The following is a 10,533-nucleotide window of genomic DNA, read 5'->3' on the forward strand; positions in this document are numbered from 1 at the left end:
ATGCTTAATGCGTTCATATGGTTTTGTTTATGTAGATGCATCAGTTCAATTTCGTGTTTTGTACAGACGGACTTTTTTCATTTCTTCTTCTTTTTTGTATATACGGCTTAAAAGTTATTTGCATCCTTCTATATTCGTGATACACTGCTTTTATCTGTATATGTGGAAAACTGCGAGTGCTCGATCAGGCTCGTGTACAGTTTGGAATGGCAAGTAACGGACGAAGGTGTATGGTTCCGGCAAATTCGTGCATAACCGGTGCATGGAGAGGTTCGTTTTCGTAGTGTGCTCCTATGAAAGCTTTAGGGATTGTGGACGAACCCCACTATTTTTTCACAGAGGCTAATCCCTTCCGTCGCTCATCTGGAAGAGAGAACTATCTGCGCTTCCTCAATAGCAATGTGGAATATAGCTTCGAACGGGGGAATTTATTTAGGGCGGAAGCTTTTACTAAGGCTGTGAGCAGTGCCAAGGAGATCAATTATGTTGCAGCGAACTGCCAACTGCTGATAACTCCTCTGGACGAAAGTGGAGAAATCTGTCGGAATCCGGATGTGCAAGTGCCATGGTCAGATGTTTTAATGGTGAGGTGTTACCAAACGGAGGAGTCTGTGTGTCCCATATGCTTGGATGCGCCAGTTTTACCACGTATGGGACCATGCGGACACGTCTACTGTTATCTTTGTGTCAGTTGTTATATTGCTTTTGAGAACGATACCTCCTGCAAACAATGCGCTGTTTGTGGGGTTCAGTTAAGAACCAATGATTTGAGAAGGTTGGTTGGTTAACTTGTCACTCTCACTTCCCTCCTGTTCAGGGTTCGTATTTTCCCGTCTCGTGTTCCAAAGGTCGGCGATATGGTTCGGTTGGAACTTATGCGTCGCCGCAAGAGGTCCATTTTCCCGACGGTCGCGAGTGAAATGCAAGGAGATTGGAGAAGCGGCGGTCGTGAGGCTGACGTTGCCGCGAGATTTTTATCCCGCTTGGCAGTGGCAAAACGGGAAGATATAAGTGAGCTTGTAGATGGGGATATAGCCACAATGGAGGCCATTCTGGCAGAAGGCCAATCGGAGGAGGTAGATGAACAAAGGTTCCTCATTGCAAAGAGAATTTTGCGTAAACTTAAGGCAGAAAAGAAGGTCATGGAAGATGTCATGATCTCCACAAGCGATGAGGCTTCGTCTGTCCCAGAAGACACTACAGCTGAGGACTACTTCTTTTACTACCAAGGTTTGGTGATCATTGATTTGTTTCATTTCCACTTACTGCAGAAGTCAGTGGCCATGACGTCTACCTTCACAGCATGAACTGGCGATGTCTTGTGGAAGATTTTGGTGTCTCTAACTTACCCCAAGAAATTAGGGGCAAGGTTGTCGAAGTTGAGACTTACACCATGAGTTCGGTAGGTGTTAAGTGTGCTAGGAGCATGCGATAGTTTATTGAAGCATTCATATGAGTGTTTTCCGTTTGACTCTATTAGACATTGCGCAGTCGGTATCGCCATCTGAGACACCTGCCTTTGGGGCGTACGTTTCGTCTGATAGAGATTGAATTCGAGAGTCCGATTATCAGTGCAGAGACCCTTCTTCTGGTGTCAGACATACTTGCCATGCGACAGCGCCGAAGAGAGCAAAAAGAAGCTCGTGAAAGGAGTCTAACGCGCGCCAAAGAGGAAGCTGAAGACCTGCTTCTGTCAGTGCGTAAGTATGGACTTGTATTGCTCCAGAACCTGGTCTTTATGTTTCTTATTTAGTGAATTTATATGTGCACAGAATAGTCAGTTGACTTTAATGATCGACATCTGGAGTGACTGACATGGTTTTTGTGATTAGCAATTGCCGGATTTGGTAGTTCCTTTGCGGCAGTGTGACAACCACAAATACGGTGTATGATGGGAACCACTCCTCCATGTGCTGTGTTTGTTCGAGGTCACACACTGACACTCCACAAATTAGCGTCGCATTTGTTACTGTAGCTTAGTTATCCATGTAAGTTGTACTGGGTGAGGTGTTAATTATGTAGGGGGAGAGAGGCGCGGCATTCCTGTTGCATTTTATTTGCTGCAGTCTTCTGATTTGCGTTAGGTGTGATGCAGGTGGGATGCTTGGTGTGGTGTGCGATCTGAAAGATTTGCTCGTGACTCTTCACGTCTTAAATGAAGTGACTAAGACATGGTGCACTGTGACATTTGGAATGTGGGTGATTGAGGTGAGATGAAACATTGTAGCTGCTGAATCGCGACCGTTCATTCGTACGTCGTGGACACAAGTGGTTCCCACAGACGAGGACTTTGTTCCTCTGGACGTTGCCATGGCGGAGGTGTTGTCGTCAAGTCGATGTCACTCAAGTCCTGTTCTGCCATCACTACTGCCATCTTTCATCTCCTCGGCTGGTGTAAGTTGCTTGATTGGTTGTCACTGAGTGTTGATTGCACTTGATTAGTGTAGTTAGTGCAGCATGTGAAAAGGGGGATTATGATCTTCGTCTCAATTGAATCTTAGGTGTCCCTGAACAGTAAGTGTAATGTAGATGGTAGTTTGAATGTGACCGATTTCGTACTTGGTCACTTTGTAGTCAAGGAAGTAGTCGACTAAAATCTTGTGTCTGTTTAGTGTCACCTTTGTGATGGTTGTGTTTCACTGCAATTATCTTTAGACTGTGCGGTGTCATTGCACAGAGTAAGGAAAGTGGTTGGGATGAGTGGCGATGGTGGTGTGTTATAGTAAGTTGGATTGATGTTTGTGTGTGGACAAAAAGATGTAGTTGGCAATTTGGCCATTATGTAGCTGTACAAATACGTGTGTAATATTCGTATTTTAATTGAAATTACTTAAATTAGCTATCATCTGGGACTGTGGTGGCTAGTGGCGCCTGCGTTGACGGAATGGAATCCCCTGAAAAGGTGAAAACGACCTCCTCTTGGCTCGATGTAGCCTCCAGAGGTCAGGGCGTTGGAAGTGGTACCATCACTGCTGCTGCTGCCACCACCTCTAATGCCACTGCTGCTGCCAACTGCTCTGTGTGGTCCTTGTCACAGGCCTCATCATGCACAGCAGATTCCTCTGTGTTTGGCCATGACTCGTCTAGCGCCGTCCCTGCGAATGCACAAGAAGCGGTGTCTGTATCGAGGTCGAGACGGAAGAAGGGTCGTGCGAAGCACGCCGAGTAGCTGGCTAACTCGGTGTCATTGGGGCGTATCTCTGTCGTCGAGAAGTGTTGGACGTTGAGATGTTCACTACCCAGTACTCGCTTGCCATCGTCTTTACCCGATTGTACGATTGTTAGTCAGTCAGTCTGTTTGCCTGTATGGCTGGCTGGCTGACTGGCTGCCTGTGTGTCCGCGCCCTTCGATCCTTTTGTGATGAGAGTGACTGAATGCCATGAAGTTGAATGCATTTCCGATGCCGCCTACTTTGGTATTTGCCATACCTCTTGACCTTCCGCATCTCCCACTGTACGTTGAGTCAATTGATTTGAGCGCAAGCACGTCTTCCCAAAACGAGTTTGCCCCATCTATCGGAAGTGGCCTCTAGGTGTTTTGGAATGCCCTTCAGAGAGATGTACTACTGGATTTAATCCCAAGTTCTTTCTCGCTTGCCTTCTCGAAGACACCGATTGCGATGGAAGCGCCTTCTGACCTCCAGCTTGGATGCAGCAGTCACTGCAAATGTGATGTTTATAATGGAGTTGATTGGTGGCTATTTGGAAGGCATTACGTGTGAAAGAAGAAGGGTATGTATTTGGTGTTTGATTGTCTTTGCTCAACTGTGAGGTGTGGTAACGGTGGATGGTGGGTGGTTCGACGTCAGAGAGGTTCCTCGTGCCCATGGTGGTGGGAATGTGGTTGCTGATTGTGGTAGGTCAGTGTCATGGGTGGATGTATTGAGGGATGGGAGGTGAGGTAGATGTGAAGGGAATTGCATGAAGGCAGTGAAGGCTGTCCGGGTTACGTGAGGTGCGGACGTAGTGGATGGCGAAGTTGAAGTTTGTTGCCTCGTTGTACGTGTGAAGTGTGCGATTGTGGACACAGATTGGGTCGTGCAGTACTGGATTCTTTGGGCGTGGACGCAATGCCCTCTATCTGTGTGATTGATGAGGAGGAAATTTGTGGATCTGGTTTTGGAGGACAAACAAGTATCTGGGTGCCTCGTTGACCGTTGGCATGCATGCGTGAGGATTGCGAACTGGGAGGAAGGCAAGGTGATGCGGATGGTTTACTCGTGGGGTCGCCATTGTGCCTGCATTATATGGTGGAAGTCGTCAGTGTGGAAGAGTATTTGTTGTGAGTGCAGAGAAGAGGTGGTGTGGATGCAAGTGAGATGGAAGTGGAGGACGAGATGGAGGGCGAAGTGGAAGAAGTGCCTGTGAAATTGAAGGTGCGTGGGTGAGCAGAACATCTGTCGAAATCATGGCTTGGTTGTCAGCTTTCTCGACTTAGCCTTTGGATTCTTGAGTCAGGACTGAGACAGCAAGGTTTTTCACGAGACATCGGCAGTTTGTGCTATGAAGGTAGGCGTCATGGTCACTCACTATTGCCGTTTGGTGGAAGTGAAACGTGCGAAAAAATCACAGAATCTTGGTGGTAAAGAAGTAGTCCGCAGCCGTAGTATAGTCCGATTTGGGCAGCGCCATTGCACTGGTGGAAATCGTGACTCCTCTCACGACCTTATATCCGTTTCTCACCATGCGCATCATTCTCTTTTTGATGGAAAGCCTTTGACCGTCTGCTCGTCTGACTGGTTTTCTGCTAGAACTGCCTTCATTGCGTCGATGTCCGCAACTGCAAGGAAATCTATGCCTTCTCGTTTGGTCATATTGAGGGGGATGAAAGCTGTGAGGCAATGTGAGTGAGAGTGACAATTTGTTTGTCTGACTGACTGAACAACTGCCTCTACTCATGACTTGGTAATTAAACGGCATAAGCAGCGACTGGAGGTGACGAGGCGATGGATGTGTTTGCATCGTGAGTAGTGCCTTGCGCATGGTGGGGGTGAGAGATGAGATGGTTGGTTTATGGCATGAGACGTCCTCGTGACGAGGTGTCTTCAGTCTCGAGGGATGCTCCATTTGAAGGATGGCAGGTGTTGTACTACCGAGGTCAATTCATGGGTCATGCCGTCTGCCACCGAAGCACGGATCGCAGATGACGCATGTGAGTTGGTGGCATCTCGAACTCCGTGTCAATACAGCAGAGGAAAGGTTGTAGTATGTGAGAACTACAATGTGTACTTGGTGTGTGTGGTTGTTGGAGCTGCGTGTCTGCTCCGGTGGTTCGTCAGGTTAGTCATGGGACTACACTGACTGGAGGAGCAAGAATGTCCTGCTGGTGGTGTAATCGTCGACATTCATCAGTCAGTGTTGTGTGCACGTGATAGTGTCTTGTTAGTGAAAATTCGAGGACTTCTAATGTACTTGCTGTGGAGCAACTCCGTCGAGTAGTTGGTCCTGGCCTGATCTACGATTATCCACGCGCGACTAGTACGTGGTTGCATCATTTCGTGCAATCCATGTTCTGCCTCCCCAAACCATTCACGTGTTTGTAACAGCAGACGTCGCATGATACAATTGTGATGGTCATTCACGAGATGCTCCATTTCAGCCATCTCTAGTCATTACTTGTGATTGGCTCTTCTTTGAAGTGTGTGTTCGTCAGAGACGTGACCACTGTGCCACTCATCACCACAATGGCAAGGCCGTCATCCTAGTCGAAGCAGCTTGGTCTTGCAGACTCTGCAGCAGCCCTTTTTAGGCTACCGTCAGCATAATTAAATATGATTGTACTGACGAGGATATTGTGAGTCTTGGGTGATTCTTCCCTCCTTCCGTTTACCGGATATCTGCTTCACGCACACACAAGGCGTTGTCGGCAAACAGCGCATCGCCAAGTCTACTGAAGTGCGTATTTGCACAAAACCTAAGTCGGTATCTTCCGACATATTAATTTGGCAACTCACATCGCCGCGTTGACACATTTGTCAGTTGACTCCCAGCCGCGTTGTGTTAGATCATGATAAATATTCCTAAGGTGCGTCAGGTACCTCATCCGCCTGACACTGTCAGGCTTAACAAATCGTGTATTGTCACACCTAGATGAGCTCTGACAAGCGCGAGAACGTCCAGCTGTACGTGTGATTTGAGGATGCTTAGCCACTATGATAAGAATGGATCCATTCCTGCGAATATCTGTTCTTAGACATTCGGTGGTACAGAATCACTCGCCAGTCTCCAGCACGGCCAGCGATCGTGACCATTGGAGGTGCAGCTTACCTCACGTTCTGTGCTCGTGCCCCATGTCAAGAATCACGTGCTTTCTTTTGAGAAAATTCTACAAAGTGGCAAACTTCCCACTGATCTTCCCATGATTCACGTTGAACTTAATGTTTCTTTCAGTCCTCATTAGATGCTATGCATTACTTTTCTTCTAGCTAGGCGTCAATTACATTGTCAATCTCAGGAAAGCGTCTTTAATAATCGCTTTCTTGTTTTTACTGCCTTCTACTCACGGGTTTTTCGCCTAACCTCTGGATTACTTTTTTGCCTAGTAAGGAATCCAAATTTTGATGATGTGAAATAGGAGAGGCGCCATTGTTTACAGTTCCGTTTTATTTCCTACCCTACATCCACAAGTGACTGGCTCAGTTCTTTTTCTCCTTACTAGACAAATAGGTGAAGCGCATGTTTGCTTAGTAGTTTTTGGTGTTCTGTGTTGTCGGCGTCGATGGCATGAATGAAGTAGAAGTAGAGGTCGTCCAAGTTAATGGGCAGCCTCAAAGTTGAAAAGACTGGGTTAAGGACATCTTCTTCTTTGAGGTGTTGGCAGCAATGCGCCAATTTCACGTTTACCTCTGTGTTATGCCAGAAATTTGTTCCAAACCATGGCGCTGTGGCTTACTCTTGACAGCAATATCTTCATCTTTAGACCAAAATGAAACTATCTCCACTCCAACTTTCTCGAAATATGCTTTTCTAAGTTTAGTTGTTTGAATAATCTTGCCCCCCCGTTGAGTTCTCCCCTTTAACAATAATAATGTGGAGGTGACCTCTACTATCTGCTGACGATCACGGCGGGGTCAGACTTACGCAAAATGATTTGATGAACAGTCTGGACCTGTAGTATATCCTCTTATCCCATGCGTAATCACATTATCATCCCCGGATTTCGTTTCCCGAAGCCTTATATCTTGAATACTCCGACAGGAAAGTTTACCTTTTCTTGATTGTACAGCCACATGGAAGAGCATACTCGATCTAGAGGAACCGGCGACAAAGTAAATGATACCACGAATGGTGGTTAAAAGTGCGACTTAATTCGTTCGTGAAACAGCTTGACAATGGAATGAGAGAGGAGGTGGGAAAGGTGGGACACCTTCATATTGCTGTTTAAGTATTTATTTTGCTGTGTGATTCGCTAACAGCCAGAAATGGTCTACCTGAGCTTCGTGCCCAACACGAAGACCTGGGGGTCTGCTACAATAAACCGAAATGGAGCATATTGTGACTTACTTGGAAAAAAGACTATCCCATCCACGTTTTTAGGAGTCGAGTAGCACCAAGTGTGATGATTAGGTGGCATTAAAATAAAAAGTAAGTAGCAGGGAGAACTGAATACCGCTTTTTATCTTCATGAAGATACTCTTAATCTCGAAGTCTATTAAATGACTCTGGTGTGAGGCAAGTGTACCCGCGACCATCAATTAGCATTTGAAATGTGGGAGTTAAAGATCATCTTCCAGCCTGTCTTTTCTTTAGAAGAAGAAGAGGACGATTCCAATCATGCATTGTTGTGGCTCTTTAGAATTATATTCAATTTTCCATGGGTACTAATGGCCATTCATGGCGGTCAGAATACGTTAGTTGTTGAGTCGTATAGATCACAAGACGAAAATTGGAGATTGAACAGGCCGTGAACTTGCTTGTTCACACACTTTTCGATAAGTAGCGCCATTTGCAGCCTTATATGTGTGATCAATTAATGCAACAATGCTGTCACAAAAGCCGGGACTGCTATTGGCAAAGGGGATCATTCGGTGAAGGATGTGAGAGGAGGTTTGGTGTTCTACTCTGTGCATTTGTTACTTAATCATAAGTGGGTGTTGAGCTTGTAGCAGTTTTGAGAAGTAAATGAGGCTTCACTAATGCCGCCGCCGTAATCCTACGCAGCTTGAGTTACTCACAGTCCACGCCTTCCTTTGTGACTTAGTACGGTTTGTTAAGATTAGATGTTCTATTCAAATCGGTCCCAGATAGAGCTGACATCACCGCAACCCACTGAGGGCTTCCATGTGGTTTCCTGGCTCTGTATATTTTTGAGCCATAGTAAATATTGTTCTGGTATTAAGAGCATTGTAAAATTAGATCGAACTCGCACAGGAGGGGAGGAATTTTGTCCTTTCGGGGAGAGGTAGGCAAAAGTTACCCCACAAAATTTGCAAGATTTCACTTTCAAGGCGCAAATAGTGCAGAATAATACTTGTTTCTACTTTTGTAGCATCTATTGAGGAAACTCAAGTGACTACGTAGCATAAGATGCAGTGAATTTTGGTAATATGGTTGTAAACCAAACGCATCTATATATTTCCTCCAAATTATAAGGGCTGGTGTTTAAGGTTGATTGTAACTTTCGTGCCTTTTCTCTTAGAAATCGTGCCACTTTACAGCTGAATAAAGGTATTTAAAAGCACATACTCTTTGTCTGATATCTCTAGTCTGCTGCAAACTATAAGTAAATGTATCTACTAACGCACTACAACACGTGCTTGCGAAAAGTAATAAAAGTAAGATTTGCTAGTTACAAACACAAAAACTTTTAAGGGGTTTAAACAGGGGTACATCATCAACAGTAATTCATGTCGCGCATATTTAGCCTTTTAGGACCGCCTAACTCAGAAGACGATACTCTGGATGGGTGAATTGAACTCTCCTCTTTTGGATCTGTATTCCTTATCAATATGCGATCTGGAGGACGAAAATCCTTTGTTTCAAAATATCAATGAATCGTTTTTGCACCTGAAAAAGTTGCTGGCGTTCAATTCTGTGGATGATCTGCGAACATTTTTTCGGTCTGAGGACTTTGGGACTGTTGAAGATGTTTCCACATTCTGCGGTCGAATCAACTGCTGTCCAGTTTCACAAAGGCTGTTTAAACGTTTTATGAAACGTGGTCCCTCACTTCAATGCATCAGTGCGTTTTATTTGTCACTAAACGAGGAGATACCTGGTGGTCTGGAAAATATATTGAAACTGCCGGATAACTTAGCTCTAATGGTTTTATCCGTAGGTTTGCCTTTCACGTATGTCTAAATTCCAGAACTTTTTTGTTTTTTGGTCTCCCATGGTGTATTATGGTTTTCTACGCCACGAAGGTGCTCTCGAAAGTGTTAACGTTGTCCATGATTTCCTTGCGGATTTACGCGTATTTGAGGCCTTATACGAATCGATCAGGTAAGTCATTTATTTTTCTTTTAATGAGTTATATTTAGGGACGAACAGCAGTTTATCTACTCATGGATGCAACACACACTGATCTGTGAGTAACTGATGAAACATTTGAAGCCATCTACAGCTTTGAATTTATGTTCGCAGTTATTTAATTAAACCATACTCTTCTGTGATTTTAGCTGATAGCGATGAAGATCCACCTTGGCAACAGCACTCAATATCTGATCGAATGGTTGAAAATGTTCAAGACGCTCTACGAATCTGCTCCAAGGAGTTTCTCTCATTTCTCTCCACTGTCAAACTTTGTGTGAAAGTAAGCAAATTTTTCTACGATGCCTCAGAATTTGTCCACGCGTTTCGCGCCTCCTACGCTACCTTCAAGTCCGTCCATGCTTTTTCTCTCGCCAATTCGGATCTCGAAGCTACTAGCATTCGTTGGGAGTATGAGACTCTCTGCGTGTAGGTTTCATTTCATTTACAGCGCATTGGATGTGCTTTTTGAAAGCTGTGCGTCAAAGATAGATGTCGCTAGGTACCCAGTTTTCCTAATAACAATGAATATCCTCAGACAACTTCTCTAGTGTGCTACTAATACCTAAGCGCATAACTTCACCTTCGTTGTTTTAGTATGCTGCAATCAATGAATGCCTACGCCATGTATCTGGATCCGGATCACCGGGATATTCTCTACAAGATAGCACCACAGGTCCTTCTGCGGGTAAATCGGTTAGGATTAAGTGTTGCCTCAGACAGCGCTACTGAGGCGCAGCTGCTGACTTCGCTTCCACGAGGCGACAACAACTCGGGCTTTCGGCGTGGCCTTTCAACCCTCTCATTTTCACCAGGAACAATGGCGAGGATCATCTACCATGCACCTGACCCCTCGGCTGGCGATTCCCCCTCTGCATCCTGTTCGGTGAGTCTATTAGCTGGATTTGTGTGGCCTTAATTTTATTTCGGAGGACGTACTTGTTCTTCATTACGCAAATTCTAGTAATGGTGGTAACAGGAGTAGTAGGCTATGTTAGAAGTAGTTATTCCTGAATTATTTTTGCTAGCATACTTTTTGTTTCTAATTACAGGACATGGTTTCTG

General features: G+C 45.2%; 1 protein-coding gene across 1 annotated transcript in view; it reads left to right on the forward strand. All coding sequences in view use genetic code 11, as the record gives it.

Moving 5' to 3' along the window:
• Positions 1-206: 206 nt before the first annotated feature.
• Positions 207-10,533, forward strand: part of EGR_10256 (hypothetical protein) — a gene marked incomplete at both ends in the record, with an annotated part of 39,678 nt that continues 29,351 nt past the window's right edge. The window contains 14 exons of the mRNA XM_024499505.1: positions 207-270; positions 307-775; positions 818-1,230; positions 1,272-1,402; positions 1,481-1,700; positions 2,228-2,394; positions 2,840-3,165; positions 3,609-3,732; positions 4,293-4,376; positions 8,872-9,277; positions 9,363-9,441; positions 9,480-9,526; positions 9,618-9,897; positions 10,066-10,354. Coding sequence (XP_024346077.1) covers positions 207-270; positions 307-775; positions 818-1,230; positions 1,272-1,402; positions 1,481-1,700; positions 2,228-2,394; positions 2,840-3,165; positions 3,609-3,732; positions 4,293-4,376; positions 8,872-9,277; positions 9,363-9,441; positions 9,480-9,526; positions 9,618-9,897; positions 10,066-10,354 — 3,099 coding nt within the window. The remainder of the gene's footprint in view (positions 271-306; positions 776-817; positions 1,231-1,271; positions 1,403-1,480; positions 1,701-2,227; positions 2,395-2,839; positions 3,166-3,608; positions 3,733-4,292; positions 4,377-8,871; positions 9,278-9,362; positions 9,442-9,479; positions 9,527-9,617; positions 9,898-10,065; positions 10,355-10,533) is intronic.

The sequence above is a fragment of the Echinococcus granulosus genome (assembly GCF_000524195.1).
Source record: "Echinococcus granulosus chromosome Unknown EG_S00203, whole genome shotgun sequence".
NCBI lineage: Eukaryota > Metazoa > Platyhelminthes > Cestoda > Cyclophyllidea > Taeniidae > Echinococcus > Echinococcus granulosus.